This window comes from Sciurus vulgaris (assembly GCF_902686455.1).
Source record: "Sciurus vulgaris genome assembly, chromosome: 2".
Classification (NCBI taxonomy): Eukaryota; Metazoa; Chordata; class Mammalia; order Rodentia; family Sciuridae; genus Sciurus; species Sciurus vulgaris.
This window is the reverse complement of record NC_136462.1, coordinates 178,722,386-178,740,249: the sequence shown is the minus strand read 5'-3', so window position 1 is coordinate 178,740,249 and position 17,864 is coordinate 178,722,386. Positions and strand designations below refer to the sequence as shown.

General features: G+C 56.2%; 1 protein-coding gene across 1 annotated transcript; it reads left to right on the top strand.

Moving 5' to 3' along the window:
• The first annotated feature begins 411 nt into the window (after positions 1 to 411).
• Positions 412 to 14,049, top strand: FOXS1 (forkhead box S1). Its single transcript, XM_079129722.1, has 10 exons — positions 412 to 678; positions 901 to 1,207; positions 4,925 to 5,114; positions 5,506 to 5,600; positions 6,472 to 6,589; positions 6,702 to 6,767; positions 7,386 to 7,760; positions 8,267 to 8,408; positions 8,652 to 8,761; positions 11,433 to 14,049. Exons 1-10 carry the CDS (start codon positions 659 to 661, stop codon positions 12,524 to 12,526), a joined length of 2,517 nt encoding a protein of 838 aa, XP_078985848.1. The 5' UTR covers positions 412 to 658; the 3' UTR covers positions 12,527 to 14,049.
• Positions 14,050 to 17,864: the final 3,815 nt, after the last annotated feature.

Here is a 17,864-nt window from a genome sequence, read left to right as displayed (position 1 = left end):
TTAGGTCTCTGGACTCTGGGGGACAGAGGCATGCCCAGGTTTGAATGCTGGCTCTCCCACCGCACTCCGTGACATTGTTATAGGGCTTCAACATTTCTGAACCTGGGGGTTGAAGTTCAGTGGCAGACAGCTTGCCTAGCTTGTTTGAGACCCCAGGGTCAAGCCCCAGCACCACAAAATAAGTAATTGGACTTGCCTCCTGCGCTCCTGTGAGCACCAATTTAGACACCACAGGGAAGGGCTTAGCCAGGCCCAGCACCATAATGAGCAGTCAATAAATGGGGATTCCCAATATCCGAGGAAAGAAGTGTGGAAGAGCTTAAGATTCAGGTTCCTGGACTTCCGACCCAGAAAGCCTGATTCCTCCATTGGGGTCATGAGCGTGCCCCGGAAACTAGTCACTGCCTCCCAGTCGTGACAGGAAACTGCTTGAGAAGCAGCTTGCCTTTCCCACTAGCCAGTCCAGGTTCCGAAAAGAGACGGGAAGCCAGGCGAGGTGTGGTCCCAGCCGCTGGGGAGGTTGATCCACGAGGATCGCTTAAGCCCAGGAGTTCCCGGGCCAGCCTGGGCAACTTAGGGAGACCCAGTCTCAAAAACCGCAGATCAAAACAAAAAACGAGACCAACAAGCGTCCAGGGGCCTGGGCTGAGCGGACCACATGTGCAGGAGCGGGGCAAGGTTTTTTCCCTGGGTGCCGGTCGGGCGCCCTCCTCCCAGACCCGCCCGAGCGCTCCTTGGGTCTTGGCGGTCCGGGGTGCCGCTCTACAGCCACCACGTGAGGCCCAGCGCCCTCGGGCCAGGCTGTCGCGGGGAGGGGCAAAAGGAAAGCGAGAGAAGACCCAATGGAAAGCGAAACCCTCGCTGAGACTTTCACTTTCTCCGCCTCCGCGCGCCAACCAGGTGGCCCAGTGATCGCCAGCCGCGCGGGTCCCCTTCCGCGCCCCCGGGATCTAGCCCTCGTCTCACTGAGCTCCAGATGGCCAGCGGCCCCTGGCGGAAAGAGGAAGAGAAGGTCTCGGGCAGCAAGGAACGAATGCTGGGAACCGGGGGTCCCCTGCGTCTTCGCGACTGGCTAGTGGCGCAGATCGAGAGCGGACTCTACGCCGGGTTGCGCTGGGAAGACCCGGGCAAGACCCTCTTCCGAATCCCCTGGAAGCACGCAGCCAAGCAGGGCTACCAGGCGCAGCAGGACGCGGCGCTCTTCAGGGTAAGGGTCAGGAGCCTGGGGACCCCCGCCCTGGCCGCCTCTGGCCGCACATGGTGGCAGCGGACCAACCCATGAGCTGTGTGACCTTGGGCCACTCGCTTGGCCTGGAGAACTGCGGGTAGTGTTCTGCATATGGGAGAACCTCAGACACTTCTTAAAACAGAATCAGCCAGGCTGGTGGTGAACCTGCACCATCCCCAGGGCTGCCGGCTTCTCCCCCATTTCACGGGGAATTAGATGCCACCCACAGGGAACTCCCTCAACCTCCCATCCCAAACCCCCAGACCCTGCAACTTGGGAGCCTTCTCCGCGCTCCCAACATCAGACCTTTTCTGGGGCCTCCTGCAGGAAGACCTCCTTTCCCCTTGGTCCTCATTAACTTTCTCCAGAATGACTTCTTTCCATGCACACTTACACTCTGAAATCTCTACCCTGAGAATAAGCAACCAACCGCACCCCAGGCCACTGTCACCACCCCAAACACCCAGGTCACCTCCAGTCCCTCCTTTAGCTTCGCCTCTCACAACAGGAAGCACATGCAGTGTTCCTTCTTTCATATCCCCCTTGCTAGTCCCCTTGCCACTCCCCAGCACCCTAAGTCTGGTTTCTGTCCCTCCTGCTAATGTCTCTAGTTGCCAAATCCCAGGATGCACCCCGTCTTCACCTTCCTTGACTTCCAGGTAGGCCCACACCTGGTGGACCCTTCCATCTCCCAGAACACTGCATTCCAGAATCTCTGCCTCCTGCCCCAACCCTGGCTGCCAATTTCCTCCCACCTCCCAGGCCCTGCTGCTCAGCCTTCACCTCCTTCCCTGCTCTGTGGGGGCTCCTAGCACTTCCTCTGGACCTCCCTCCTCAAGCCCCATTCTCCCTCCTCCTCAGCCTCAGCACGGAGGCCCCAGATCTCCCCTCTGAGCCTCAAGCCTGCTGATCTTGCTGTCTCTCAGATGCTGTGTCTTGGATGGCCCTCACGCCCCTCAGATTCTGCCTATGCCCAGTACCACACTCACCAGCTCAGCCCCCACAAAAGTCTCCCACGTGGGCACCTGAACCCTGGCTGCTCTGCACCTCCCAACCTCGTAGTATCCAATTCCCAAGGCCTGCAGGCTCTTCCTGGGGAACATCTTAAACCCATTTCTACCCTCTGCCAGGATGACTGCAGTGACCTCCCTGAGCTTTCCCCTGGCCCTCAGCCATCCCCTCAGTCCTTTCTAAGTGCAAAGATGGTCTTGACACCCCCTCCTCAGAGTCCTTCCAAGGCCCCCACTGCGCCACACCCTGGCCTCAAAACTCTGCAGGAACTGCCCCTCCTTGCCCTCCCGGACTTCGGTTCTCTCACCTTCTAAATACCCTGTGTGTCGCCCTAGGGCTTTGTACATGCTGTTCCCTTTCCCCCTCACCTGGCCAGCTCCCATCAGCCTCAGCACACACATCTCTTCCTCAGGAGGGTCCACCCTGGTGCATTCATTGATTTAATGCATTTATGAAGCACCAACTCAGTGGTCTCCCCAGTCTCCCCGACTCCATCTGCCTCCCCCATGGGAACCACTATGAGTTCCCTATAAGTTCCTGCCTGAGAAGAGTCTGTCTCCGTAGAACAGACTGTGAGCTGCATGTGGCAACACTGAGCACAGTGCCTGGCACACAGCTGGCACTCCATAAGTGTTGAACAGGTAGTTACATGGCCTGTCCCTTAAGCTTTATATGCTGTTGTTCAGAAGAGGGAGATCCTGGGGGCTGGCCCTCCCCATCCTTCTGGCTGCTGTGACCCATCCCTCAATCCACCACTGACAGACATGATATGGGACTTCTGGCGTCCCAAGCCCATGGGATAAAGCCTGACCTTCAAGGACATTCATAATCTGTCTTCAACCTATCTCTTCTTCCTTAATTCCTCTTCCCCAGCACATACAAATATGAACTCCATATTTGCAAATTCTCCTGCTTGCTAAAATGTATTTGTATTCCCCAAGTCAATACTTGAGTCACTTTTGTAGCCATTCATGGATATGCACAGAATAACAAAAAAGTCAGTTGCCCAGCGGTGCTAGCTGAAGCTGAGAGCTGCCTTCTGCCTCCAGCTCCCACACTGTGAACAGGGTCCTCTCCCCGGTCTATGTAGTGCCGTATGTTTAGTATTTTGTGAGTGATGTCCCTATTTAGAACGGCCCCTGGGCATAATGCTGAAGTGCTGTCTAGTGTTCCTGAGTGCAGGAGGCCACCGTGTGCCTTAGAGAGAAAATTCATGTTAGATAAGCTTTGTTCAGGCATGAGCTATAGTGCTCTTGGCCATGAGTTGAATGTTAATGAATCCATAGTGTATATTAAAGAATGCCCTTAAACAGAAACGCATTAAACAACATTACGGACTGGTCAGTTGAAGAAAATGCTGTGACCAGAGAATTACAGAAACCGAAACCCGTATCTCCCCTAGAAGCAATGGTTCCATATTGGCTGATTCAGTGTTTGTGGAGACTTAACAGAGCATAGCTAACTCGAATAACAAGAATCTACACACATACCCTCAGACACACATGCAAACCTTTGCTGATTCCAGACATTGCACTGTTTTACCTTAGGGTTGGTGTCTTTTAATTTTGTTCTGTGCTGGGCATTGAACCCAGGGGTGCTCTATCAGTGAGCTACATCCCAAGCCCTTTTTATTTTGTATTTTGAAACAGGGTCTCACTAAGTTGCTGAGATTGTCCTCAAACTTGCCCTCATCCTGCCTCAGTCTGGTGAGTCACTGGGACTGCAGGTGTGTGTCACCAATGCCTGGCTTCATGCCTATTAAGTCTTCCTTTTGAGGTGCTCTCTGGACTGACTGACTCATCTCAACATCCTTAGTTCAAGGATAAGTATAAAACAATAGGTATAAAATAAAAGAGTAACAGAGAAGAATACAGCAGACATAAAGCAAACTGATGTCCCTGGTTCCATATTTTGCCTCCAGAATCTCTCATCTGGGGGCTGGGGTTGTGGCTCAGCGATAGAGCTCTTGCCTAGCATGTGTAAGGCACTGAGTTCGATCCTCTGCATCACATAAAAATAAATAAATAAATAAATAAATAAATAAATAAATAAAATAAAGGTATAAAAAATAATCTCTGATAAGTAGAAAGCTAATTAGAACCAGGTTTATTATGTTATTAATGTTTATATCATGTGAGTCACTTAATCTTTTTGGATCTAAATTTCCTCTTTTATAAAAGGAAGGAAGACTAATTCCTAAGGTCCATTCAACTCAATAATTCCATGATTCTATAATGGAATCATATACCGGTAATAAACATTGTTAATATTTAAAAAAAAAAGAGGTGTTCTCTGTCCCTAGCTTTCCCCTATATTATTGTCTATTAATTTTGTAGTTTTATCTCTTACCCATGGTTTTTTAAATCATCTGGAGTCCACTTTGTCAGTGGCAACAGGTAGGGATTTAGTTTTATGATGACCCCAATAGCGAGCTATTGCCAGTATTTCATATCCTATCACCTTATTTATTTATTGTTACTTATCACAATCCATACTTCGGAATATGATTATTTCTGATTGACCAATCTGTCTTGCTCCCCATCCAATCCTCAGCTCTTGCTAGAACATAATAGGAGCCCAAAGAATACGGGAGGGAGAAAGAAAGAAGCCCAGAGAAGGGTTCAGAGGCAGGACAGTCTCGCATCCCTCCCCACGGCACCCCAAGTCTCCCCCACTCTCCTTCAGGCCTGGGCTGTGTACAAGGGTAAGCACTCAGAGGGCACCGATAAGGAGGATCCCTCCACCTGGAAGACGCGGCTGCGCTGCGCCCTCAACAAGAGCATCGACTTCCACGAGGTGCGCCAGCTCAGCCAGCTGGACGCCTCCAACCCCTACAGGGTCTACCGCATCGTGTCCAACCGCACCTGCTGTCCAGGTACCACCCTGCCCCTAATGGGAGGCGCCTAGGGTGGCTCTCGACTATGATGGACCTGACAAGCTTGAACTTGTGGCTTGGGAATTTATAAGGACATTCAGACCACCCAGTGTGTTTCCCTATTAGAAAAGGGGAAAACAGGAGCTGGGGCTGTAGCTCAGTGGTGGAGCGCTTGCCTAGCACGTGTGAGGTACTGGGTTCCATCCTCAGCACCACATAAAAATCAACAAATAAAATAAAGGCATGCCGTCCATCCACAACTAAGAAAAGAAAAGAGGAAACAAGACCCAGAAGCAGGTTAGGCAGTGAGCTGCAGGACTCTTGACTGGGTGAGCTTCATTGAGGGGTTCCTCTTGATTCCCTGAGAACAAGCTGTACTTGCTTCATCTAGTAACCAAGGTCCGTGCTTCTGCAAAAGAGGATATTCTCCCAAGTCAACAGAGACCCCCTGGAGAAGTGACTGAACCAGCCTGCGGGGCGCATCAGGTCAGTGTGGCCCTCTAGCCTCTGGAGATTTGCAGGCTCAGTCACCGCTCAGCTAAGTCACCCGGGTGGCCCTCCCCTCTGGCTGTGATCTCCAGCACTGTCATTACCTCTTCCCTCTCTGAACCCCAGCCCATCACTCTCTCCATCTTCCCACCAGCTCTGCTCCTTGGTAGCTATGTCCTGTCTCCCCTTCCAAATTCCAGCTCCATCACTGTTCCCACGCACCTCACCAGCTGGGTCGTGACCTTTCTCTCTCTCTCTCTCTCTCTCTCTCTCTCTCTCTATCTCTCTCCTGGCTCCACCATCTTCAGTTCCATCACCCTGTCTACTTCACCCTGCTTTATCCACATTCATCCTTGACTATCCATGATCCGTCACTCTGCCCCCACACCCCCCACCAGACCCAGCTCCATCTCTGCATCCCCGTGACCTCACCCACCTCTAGTGCTCTCACTGCCCCCCTCCACTCCATCTCCATCATTCTGTCTGATCACCCTGTTCTCTCCTCCCCATCACCTATGGGTCATTGCTCTGCCCCCACCCCCTTGTCAGCTCTGGTCCATTCCATGTCCCTAATGCACCCGTCAGCCCCCTGTTCTGTGGCTCTATCCCCTATCTCTTTCATCTGTAGCTCCTTCACCTCCAGCACTTCTCTCCCCATCTCTGATGCTAACATCTCCAACACCTAGGCTCTCTTTACCTCCGGGGTGGAGAGGGTCTTGAGCTTTGAGACCCTTTGGAGTTCCCATCAGCTGCAGCTGGCCTTCAGCCTGCCAGACTTCCCTCTCCCCAGGTGGGATCAGTCGAGCAAGTCTTGTGGCCCATGAGTCTCCTCTCTACCTTCATGGCCGCCCTTTCTTCTGATGTTCAGGATGGCTCCAGATTAGCCACAGAGGATGAGGACAAGGAGCAGCCCCCAAGGCCAAGGTTGGCTCATCTGGGCCCCTTGCCACCAGCCGCCCTCCTCCCAGACCCTTTGGCTGACCACAGTAAGGACTGGATCTCCTCACCCACCCCAGACCCCTCCCTGGCCTCCTCCTGGATCTCTGGGTCCAGGAGCCCAGGATGAGGTTGTGCCTAGCTGCTCCCCTCCTTCCCCAGGGTATCAGGCACAGGATCCAAGATACCCCTGGAGGCCGATGCCCTCCAAGGACTTCAGCAGCCCTGGTAAGGAATGTAAAGGTCCTCTCCCAAAATAAATAAATAAATGCCCCCTCCTCTGACCAGTGTGCAGAACTGGGGAGGGCCCAGGAATAGGGCCAGCATGCATGTGTCTCCCACCAAACACAGACTCCCAAAACAGCCACAACACCAAACATTTGAAGAAGTTTATGCCAGGCCTCCTTCTAAACTTTCCCCACAGCCCTGCAGCATAGATGCAGCCGTACATATGCAGACACGGGACTTGCCCAAGTTCACACAGCTAGTTACTAAGAGGTCACAGCTCCCAAGGGGCAGAGGCAGCCCTAACTCATTGAACTGTACTGCTGCTCCTCCTGCGGCTGTTGCTGTTATTATTTCAGCCAGCTTTAAAATCTTTGCTGGGAGATCCTAGGATCCCGAGATCAGGACTAGGAGAGCCTCAGGGTCCTCTTTAACCAGAAGCTCCACGACCAGTTCATTTAGACCGGAAGGTATCATTTTACTACGACAACTGCTAGAATATTATTATTACTGATTGGGAGGGAGTGACAAATTCCCGAGGTGGGTGCCAGAGGGTGAAGCCGGGGAAGGGGTGGCCGTCACCAACACTCCGCCCGCACCCCTCTCCCCTCGCCCCTGCAGATTACTGGTTGCACGTGCGGCTTTTCTATGGCCCGGCGCTGGTGCGCGAAGCCACCGCGCGCACCGCGGAGGGCTGCCATCTGAGCCCCGGGACAGCCGCCTCCGCCGCCGCCCAGCTCCTGCTGGGGCCGCCGGCGGGCTTGGCGCAAGTTCACTTCCCGGAGCCGCCGCCGGGCGCCCGCGTGCTGCAGCGCCTGCTGCGGCACCTGGAGCGCGGCGTGCTGCTGTGGGTGGCACCCGAGGGCGTTTTCGCCAAGCGGCTGTGCCAGGGCCGCGTGTACTGGCGCGGCCCGCTAGCCCCGCACCGCGCGCAGCCCAACAAACTGGAGCGCGAGCACACCTGCCAGCTGCTCGACACGCGCCGCTTCCTGGAAGGTGAGCGCGCCGCCGCACGGCCGGCGGGGTCGTGGTCACGCGGGGGCGAAGGAGAGTGGGCCCAGGAGAGGGGAGTGCCAGGGTAGGGGCTGGGGTGGGCACGGAAACCGAGGTCGCAGCTCAGAAGCGCCGGGGATGGGAAAGAACACGGGCATCGATGGGGCTGGCCACAGATACGGATCTAGGTCTATAAGCGGCGTAGGCGCTGGACATACTTGGGCCCTTAGATGTGTGACACAAGCCTAAAACTCAGCTACATTTGTTGGCATAGGGGGCTGGGCATAGGGTGGGCATCAGAGGCACTGGGCATGTAGACATAGGTGAATGACAGTAAGGATGGGGTGGGCATAAAGACCTGCGGGTGGGCATAGGGACACCAGTAAGAGGCAGGAGCGCTGAAAGTGGGTGCAGATGTGGGACATAGCTAGGGACGCAGAAGTTGGCATAGGGCACACTGGGGATGTGAGCACAAGGTGGGCACGAGGTGGGATGCCCACCACGCCCAGCCCCACAGCCCCGATGCTTGCAGAACTGCGCGCCCACCTGCAGGATGGACGTCCTGAGCCAGAATACCAGATCCGCCTGTGCTTCGGGGAGGAGTACCCGGGTCCCCCAGACCAGCCGGAGGAGAGGCTCATCATGGCCCACGTGAGTCACTCCCTCCCTTCCAGAACCACACCCTGCAGACCCTCCTTGTCCCTCTCCATGCCCAGTCCACCCCACCCAGAACCTGTATGATTCTCTGATATATATATATATATAATAGATATAGCTACAGATATATATAGATATAGATATGAATATGCCTTAAAAATGGGTGTGGAGACAAGGCTGTCACTAGGGCTGTGAATTCCTCAAACGGAGAGAGTTGACTGTCCCCTGTCCCCGCAGGTGGAGCCCTTCTTCGCCCGAGAGCTGCTCCTGCACGCGAGGGGCCTCCGCCCTGGCGCCCCGCAGGGCCCCAAGCTGGGCAACCTGGATGGCCTCCCCCACCTTTGAGAGTCGACCCTAATCAGGCTGCTTCCCCCTCTCACACCCACTAAAGGACACCCCCACCACGGGGTGCAGACCCCCACAGCCCCCAAACCTGCCCTCACTGAGCCAGTGGACTTGGGGCGCCCCCCACCTATCGCCCTGGTGGCCTTAACTCTCTACAAAGGGAGTGGAGGCGCCTGGAACAGGGAGGGCGGGCGGTGCGCCCAGCCACGGGCGTGGAGCCTCAGCCGGAAATAGAACTTGACCTTGAGGCTTCAGAGAAAAACAGTAATTGGAGTAGAAATAAAGCCTAAATCACTTGTTGAAAGCCCAACATGTCAATAGCTGCTACTTAGAGCCAGTCTTACCCTGTCATTGAGTTCATTATAAAATTTGCTTCAAGTCCAGTTTACCAGCAGTTTAAATCCTCAGGGTGGTTCAGAGTAGGAACAACCAGGAGCAACTTTGCTTGGCCTCTGAGGGAGTCTGAGCTTCCAGATCCTTCCTCCCAACTGCCACTAGTCTCCCTTCTCTATTTGAAGGACAGTGAAGTGGATCCCAAAACAAGCGACTTGACCTGAACCCTGGGCTTTTTAGATGCTAACCACTGAACCACCAGCACCTGTAGGACACAGTCCTTAGAGAAACTGAGGCAGGATCCCAGGCATAACCCTAAGGCAGAGGCCAAAGTGGGAATCCAAGTCCACCCCAAGCCCCACTGATCTTCACAAACTGTGAGTTGCAGGGAGGATTCCAACTGGAAGAATTAACCTCGAAGTTCAAGTTGATTCCCCTGCCTCTTGGGTAAAGTAGCATTTTTCTTCCTTTTGTGATTTCCGACTTTATTTGTAGGAATCCTTTTACAGATGCCAACATAATCTCTTTTAGTGATACATTAATAAGTGACTGTGTGTGTGTGTGTGTGTGTGTGTGTGTGTGTGTTGCTTCGGATCCTGCCCAGAGCCTCACATGTGCTAAGCTTGCACTGTATTACTGAGCTAAACCCCCAGCCAATAAGCTACTTTTATGGGGAGAAAACTGTGATTTAATACAGGACAAAAGTCAATTAGTAGTCAGACATGGTTGTGCACACTTGGAATCCCAGCAGCTCAGGAGGCTGAGTCAAAGCCAGCCTTAGAAATTTAGCAAGACCCTAAGCAACTCAGTAAGACCCTGTCTCAAAACAAAACACAAAAAGGGCTGGGGATGTGGCTCAGTGGTTAAGCATCCCTGGGTTCAATCCCTGGTACAAAAAACAAAACAAAACAAAACAATTAGTTGCTGTTTTTCCATGCACTCAACAGACATTTTTTTGAACACCTATTCTGTTCCAGTGTCGAGTGCTAAATACGAGGGATAGAGTAAAATAGCATAGTCCCTAATCTCTTGGGATTCACAGCCTGTTTTCCAGCCAAGGTCCTGTGACTGTCCCCTTAATAGTAGGAGAGTCAGCCCTCTCAAAAGGGGTAGTGTTAAGGAGTTAAAAAATCCTGAATTCAAATCCTAGCATTATCATTCACTAGCTGTGTAACCTAGAAAACTTATTTAAATTTAACTTCTCTGAGCCTTAGATCCCTCATCTATTCAAAAGAAGCTATGAAGACCTGTGGATCAGAGTTGGTCCAAGGAGTAAACGTAGTGGGGGCAGAGAGCTGGCCTGACCCAGAGTAGGTGACCACTGACTTGGGAGTGGGCGAGAGGGAGGATATTGTCCATCCTTCAGAAGAGCTGTCCTCTGAGCCTGGCTGGTGTCTGTCCTCCTGGGCCCCAGCTTGAGGCTGCAGCTGGGGGTGCCTTGGTACTGGCTTCTGTGTAAGAGAGCCTGGTGCCTCCTCATGGGAGCCGGGACTGCTGAAAAGTTGCCAGCTCCATTTTAGAGATGGGCAAACTGAGGTTTGACCAGTGTCTTGGAGATGCCTCCTGGGAGGATGTCTCTGCCCAAATGTCTGTCCTCCCCATACCTGGCACTAGAGGGCGCCAGGCCTCAGCAGAACTGGGCTCTGCCTCCTCTAGGTGCCCTCCATCGTTGTGGAGGACTGGGTACGTGTGGCCCCGTGTGGCCCCGTGTGGCCCAGGGCTGTGCACAGCGGGAAGGAGATGGGAGAGGAGGAAGAAGAGCGGGACCAGCAGTGGGGATTCCAGAAGCCCCCATGGCTTCTCTCTGCTCACACCCTGCCTGCCCCTGGACTCTCATCAGCCCACATGCACGCCACACCTGGTCTCTCTACCTGTCTCTCTGTGCTTCCCTCTTTCTTCTCGGTCTCTGCAGGTTGCTTCTCCGTCTCAGCGATTTGAACTCACTCTGCTCTACTTGCCTCTGCCTTTGCCCGTGTCTCTCTCTGGCAGTGTCTCTGTTTGTCTGTCCTCACCTCTGTCCCTGCCTGCTTCTCCCTCCCTCTCTCCTCCCTCCGCTCCTTTAGGTTTCTGCCACTGTCTTTTTTCCCTCGGTCTCACTCAATCTCACATCCTGTCGCTCCCCAGCCGCTATCACCCGGCACATGTGGGCTGAGGGTCTCCGTCCCTCCCTCCCACCTCCTCGGCCCTGGCAATGCTCACAGCTTCCCAGTCCTGGCCTCTCCTGCCCGCCCCTCTTGGGGCTTGTAGGGGCGGTGAGGGAGGAAGGGAGGGCAGGCTGGTGGGCCCACCCCTTTTTGCCTTCCCAGGCTGGGAGGCCGGGCCACTGGGCCTTTTAACCAGCCCGCACAGGCGGCTCCGGACGCCAGCCCTGGATGCCGTGCCTGGCCTCTGTGGTCTCGGCAGCCACCAGCCCGGCCAGCCTGGCCAGTATGCAGCAGCCGCCGCCACCGCCACCTGGGCCCTTGGCCCCTGCAACCGAGCCCACCAAGCCCCCCTACAGCTACATTGCCCTGATCGCCATGGCCATCCAGAGCTCACCGGGGCAGAGGGCCACACTCAGTGGCATCTACCGCTACATCATGGGCCGCTTTGCCTTCTACCGCCACAACCGGCCTGGCTGGCAGAACAGCATCCGCCACAACCTGTCTCTCAATGAGTGCTTTGTCAAGGTGCCCCGTGATGACCGCAAGCCAGGCAAGGGCAGCTACTGGACCCTGGACCCCGACTGCCACGACATGTTCCAGCACGGCAGCTTCCTCCGCCGCCGCCGCCGCTTCACCCGCCGGGCAGGTGCAGAGGGTACCAGGAGCCCCGCCAAGGCACGCCGGGGACCCCTCAGAGCCACCAGCCAGGATCCTGGAGGCACCCATGCCACGCCCAGCAGGCAGTGCCCGTTCCCACCAGAGCTGCCAGACCCCAAGGGCCTAAGCTTTGGGGGTCTGGTGGGGACCTTGCCAGACAGCACGTGCCCAGCAACCGCTGACATTGCCAGGCCTCGGCTGCCCGTGGAGCCCAAGGAGATGTCCACGCCCAAGCCTGCAGGCCCAGGGGAGCTGCCAGCGGTCCCCTCGTCCTCCCCGTGCCCAGCGTTTGGCTTTCCTGCCAGCTTCTCTGAGGCCGAGGGCTTTAGCAAGTCCCCTACGCCCGTGCTGACCCCTGAGGCAGGCCTCGGGAGCGGCTACCAGTGCCGACTGCAGGCGCTCAATTTCTGCATGGGTGCCGCCGACCCAGGCCTGGAGCACCTGCTGGCCTCTGCGGCCCCCTCCCCTGCACCCACCACCCCAGCAGCCTCACTCCGGGCCCCGCTGCCCCTACCAGCTGACCCCAAGGAGCCCTGGGTTGCAGGAGGCTTCCCTGTCCAGGGAGGCTCCAGCTACCCACTGGGGCTGCCCCCCTGCCTATACCGGACACCAGGAATGTTCTTCTTTGAGTGACAGCAGCCTCGCCTCTGTAAGGGCTCTGCCAACCACAGCTGCAGGCTGTGCCTGGCTCTAGGACCTGGAGAGCCCTGGAAGGACAGCCCTGGCAGGCCAAGGACAACCAGGATGGGAAGCCGGACTGAAGCAGCCCCGTTCAACCAGGCCCTTCGGGCCTCCAGAAAAACTTGGGGGTGAGGGAGAGGTGGGGCCCCTGGGGATTTGTTCTGTGGCTCTTGGGCCCAATAAAACCAGTGTGGTGATGAGGAGCAGCTTGCTGGATGGCTGGGGGCTGAGGGCCGGACGCCGGTCCTATGTGGGGCGGCTGTGGCTGTGGGACAGTACCGCAGGGGCCGGGGCCGGGGATCCTGAAGGGAAGTGTCTCACTCGAGGCTTTCTCTCGCCGGGGACTTTCTTGGGGAGTTTCCCAGGAGCACAGAATGGGGGCAGAGAAGGGATCCAACCAAGAGAGAGACCAGGCAGGGCGTGAGGCCAGGCTGGCCTGAGGGGCTGATTCTCCAGCCTGAAGCTGAGACTTGACCTCCTCCTATGAGTAGTGACATTACCTGTGACTGATTGTGACATTTCTTCTATCCCAGGCTTGTATCTATCATTTCACCTGGGGACCACAGAATGTGAGCCCCCATTACTGAGGTTCAGAGAGTCTGGGGGTCCCAGGGCTCACAGGAGTAGAAGGCAAAGGAGTGACAGAGAGGAAATTGCAACCAGGTCCATGTGGCTCTGACCTGCAGTTTGAGGGGGTCGCAAGGTGCAGAACCGGCTCAGGAGGAGCTGGTCGTGACTCCAGAGGAGGAAGGGCTTCTTTGAGATCCTGGATTGCCAGGGCTAAAAATGTGTCCCTCGTCCCTTGCCTAGACAGGGACCCCTGGGCTTGAAGGCAGTACGAACCCCCTTCTGTGGATTTCCCACACTGATAGGGACCTCTCCTCCGTTCTGGTGGCTCTTTGTGAAAGCATTTTCCTGGGGCTGCGGCCGCCTGCGTGGCTGACCTGGTAGTGATCAGAAGTAGCTGAGCCCTGAGCTTTGACCTCTCTAGCGCCCCCTCCCATGGGAACAGGAGACATGCAGACGTGTGGCGCCCATCCGTGGAAGAGACACAGGAACTGGAGACCTCACTGTCCTGCCTCCCTGAGGCCTGGAGGAGCAGAGGCAGCTGGTGTCCTCCCAGAGCCTTGGTCCTCCCCTCCAGACCATGGGTACAGGGAGCGAAGAAGGAATAAGGATTCTGGGCACCTTGGTTTTGGTATGGGGCCCTGAGGGTCTTCTGTCCCACAAGGTGCCATCCAGGGGCCTGGAGCCCCTTTCATTGGGCAGGTAGCCCAGTCTCCTCCCTTGGGCAGCTAGCCACACTGACTTCAGCTGCATAGCTCCCTCCTCCCTGAGCAGGTCCCCTGGGGCCTGGGAGGAAGCGGGCCGGCTGGACAGCCTGAGCCGTCTGGTTCCCACAGACTCCAGAGCCGAGGTGGAGGGGGGACCTGCAGGGCGGGGGCTCACTGCCACCGGAAGGGGCTGGGAAGATGCGGAGCCAGCTGTGGGGGCCCCTTCCTACCATGCCTGTCACACCCGACCTGAGCCACCAAACAGTGGTGAGACAGTGTGGGTCTGTCCTGCCTCGCGGGGACAGTGTCATGGGTGGGCAGCAGGGGAGAAGGGTCCTCTGGTGTGAGGGGCATGGGCGAGCAGGGGAGGGGAGACCCTAAGGTGTTTGCACCATGGAGGGTGGGTCAGTGTGTCGCGGGAAAGCGTGTGGCCACACGCACGCATGATGCAGAGAGATCGGGGGCGAGGGCTCCTTCTCAACTGGGTCAAGGAAGGAGGACTCTGCCGGGCACCATGCCCTACGTGCATTCCTGTGGGGACCTGGTGACCCAGTCTCCTCCCAGCCTGTGTCCTGAGCTGGCAGGAGGATGGGAGGCTGACATCCTGTCCCCCACTGAGGAGGTGAGTCCCTGCTCACCCCTGCCCTGGGGTTCACGCACCAACCACATCCAGCAGCACAACTCAGCTCTGGGCATGTGCCCCCTCTGCACCCCTCTCTCTGACCTCGCAGACTTCTTGTCTGTCACGAAGTGAAGACAGGCTCCCTCACTCCAATCCCCAGGCAGGCCTGGGCTCGGCGCCGGCCTTGGACTCACTCTGAGCTGGACTGGCGCCCACCTCTCTGGGCCTTGATTTTACTCCTTTGCCCAGTGGATGGGGGATGGACCGCCCAACGCTGGGTCTGAGTCCCAGGGGAGGGTCTGACCTGGGAGACGATCTGGAGGAATCCCATCCCCAGAGGTGCCGTGCCAGGAGGCCTAGACACCATGATCTCATGTTGCCCTCTGGTCACTGCCCAGCCCAGGGACCCCACCCACTGGGCCTCCTGCCCTCACATTCTTTCCATGACCAGCAGACACCTCTGACTCCCTCCTGGCCACCCACTTCTGGGTGGGCAGTGAAGGGGTGGCAAAAACCCCACAGAGATTCAGAATGCTAAATCTGGGTCACACAGAGAGAGCATCTTGGCACACAGGAGAGACTGAGGCCAGAGAAGGTAAGTGAACTGCCCAAGCTCACACAGCAAGGCAGGAGCGAGCTGTCTTCCGGGTCCATGGTCATGTCCCCTCCGCTGCCTTCACTGCACGGTCCTCAGGGGACCTGCCAGAGCCACTGGTCTGACTCCACCTCAGGGGCCCTCCTGGCTGGAGGCTTGTCTTTCCCAGGGGAGGATCCCAGGGTCCCATTCCTCCTCACAGGTCAGAGCAAAAACCCGGATGCTGAGTGGCCTCGCAGAGTGAGCCTAAACCAAATCCTAAAATGGTAGAATCAGTAGTATTTAAGAATATTCCAGAGTTCTTAATCACAGCAGCGCAGATTCTTGGAATATCGGAGTTGGCCGGGCGTCTCCCTCGCGTCTCCCTCCCTGTTTCTGAATCCCCTCCCTGACCTCACAAGGGCTTCCAGGAAGGAGGAGGCCCCTTCCCATCAAAGTGAGGAGGCTCCCAAGGAGGGTGGGAAGCTCCTCACCTGCCGGGCCTTCCTCAGAACTCCTCCAGCCAGTCTTATCTCCTCTCTGGCCTGCTCTCCCACCCACCCGCTTCCTTCCCTGGTTTATGGCATTCCAAGGCCCAGGGTCACTGCACCTTCCCACACCCCAGACCGCACTTTGACCAGGCGGGGAGACCCTCTCCCCGGAGGGTGGGGCAGCCAGAGCTGCCGCAGTGGTGAGGAAGCCCGGCCATGTGGGTCAGGCTGGCATGCAGGAACCAGGAATCCAGGCCTGGGCCCAGACGCCCTTCCCCACACAGGCTCCCGCGGCCCAAGCCCGACTGCCTGGGCTCCACCCTAGCTCCACCACCTCCTAGCTGCACAGCCTTCAGCGAGTGACTTCCCTTCTCTGTGTTTCCTCCGTCTACAAAGTGGACGTTCATGGTCCCTATGCCCGTGGGGGCGGGCGGACTACATGAGTTAATATTTGCAGAGTGCTTGGAACAGGGACTGGCACACAGGAACTGCACTCTAGGTGTTTGTTAAGTGAGATAAAGAGCTAGCGGGGTCCTGGATGTCCCTCTTAGCCTGATTCATCCCCCACCTGGGCAGTGTCTGGACAGGATGCAGAGTTCCGACTGTTGCGTAGACAAGGCTTTGCCTCAGTTTCTGGCCTCTCCACCTGCTTCCCTGCTGTGCAAACTTGAGCCGGTAGATTTACCGCTTTGAGTGAAATGGTGGTAATGATTCCTGCCCCTGAGACTGGTCCGGGAAGCCCCGTCCTCCACATTGTATATACAGTTGGAGGAACAGGAATGGAACTGGGATTAAAAGCAACCCTGTCGGAGGACCTTATGCCCTCAGCCCAGGCCTCTCTGTCCTTCCTTCACACATGGCAAAACCACACCCCGAAGGCCCAGAGACGCCTTGTCCCCTGTTCCCGCCCTGCTGGTAACTAGGAGGTGACTCAGGCAGGAGCTGGGGGGCAGGAGGAAGTGGTTCCCTGTCTAAAAGCAGGCTAGAGGGCTACTTAGTCCACAATCAGCCTAAAGGCCAGGGCTGCCTCCTCTTGACCACAGTCCTCAGGGCCAGTCCTGAGGTCCCACTGGTCCCACTTGGGTACTGGAGAGGCTGGCTCTCCTGCTCCCTGAGGACAGCCTCCTCCCTGCTGAGCTACTTCTCCATCTCTAGGGCTTTGCACTGGCTGTTCCCTCTGTCTGGAATGGTCCTCCCCACTGGCTGACTTCTAAATTTTTAAACATTTCTTTTTCCTTTTTTTGTGTGTGGTACTGGGGTTTGAATCCAGGGACACTTTACCACTGAGCCACATCCCCAGCCCTTTTTGTTTGTTTGTTTGTTTTTAAGACAGGGTCTCTCTAAGTGGCCCTGGCTGGCCTTGAACTTGTGATCCTCCTGCCTCAGCCTCCTGCTGGCTGACTTCTTAAAATCCAATCCAATCACCTCCTCCAGAGTTTCCCTACTACTGGTCTGATTAGATGCCCTGGGGCTACTGCCCTCTCCGCTCCTGCTCCTGCCACCTAGTGGCACCTGTTGTGCGCATCTTCGGGTTTGTGTCTCCACCTAAGAATGCAAGCCTCAGCGCTCAGGCCAGGGCTGGGTCAGCCTTGATCCTTTTATCGCCCAGGACTTCCTTCAGGCACCATGGACGTCTCAAAGACCCCCACCCCCACCCTGGGACCGTCTCACCCCAGCAACAGCCCCCTTGAGATCTGGCTCCCTTGTCCCCCCAACCCCGCCTTCCTCTTCCTGCCGCCTGGACCAGTCTCCCACCCGTTCCCACAAGGTCCTCTCCTTCACGTGCTTCAGTCTCTGCTCAGACATCCTCCAAGAAGCCCTCCCACCCCACATCCTCTCTTCCCCCCAAACAGCATATTCTGACTCCATTACTGCTGGTCAGTTGCGCCCTCTGGAAAAAGCTCCACGCAGGCCAGGACTCTTACCTACTCCCTGTTTGTCCCCCGCACCTAGAACAGTGTCTAGAACATAGCAGGGCTCAAGGAACAGCCTGGGAGTAGCCTGTACCAGGCTCCACCCACACATCTCATGCAACTTTTGCATTGACCTTGGGAAGTGGGGACTGTTATTACCCACCTTTCCAGACAGGAACTGAGGCTTAGAGAGAACAAATAAATAGATTTGAATCCTTTCTGTTTGACCTGGAAACCAATCTCTTTTCCCAGTCTGTCTACTTAGAGAAGTCTGAGCTCCATACTTCCGCCCTCTCGTCCTCAGTTTTTAATAGCCTCTCAAGAAGACACCGCCTGGCCTCCCCTGCTCTCCCTGTCTCCAGTCTCCATTCACTGACCTGCCAAGCTGCAGGAATCCTTTCAATGCATGAATGTGA

Excerpts from the sequence above, each read along its gene's own strand:
- FOXS1 (XM_079129722.1), top strand. The coding sequence starts at position 659 with ATGTGCAGGAGCGGGGCAAG. Across the intron at positions 6,590-6,701 it reads AGACCCTTTGGCTGACCACA|GGTATCAGGCACAGGATCCA; the intron begins GTAAGGACTGGA and ends CTCCTTCCCCAG. Across the intron at positions 6,768-7,385 it reads CAAGGACTTCAGCAGCCCTG|ATTACTGGTTGCACGTGCGG; the intron begins GTAAGGAATGTA and ends TCGCCCCTGCAG.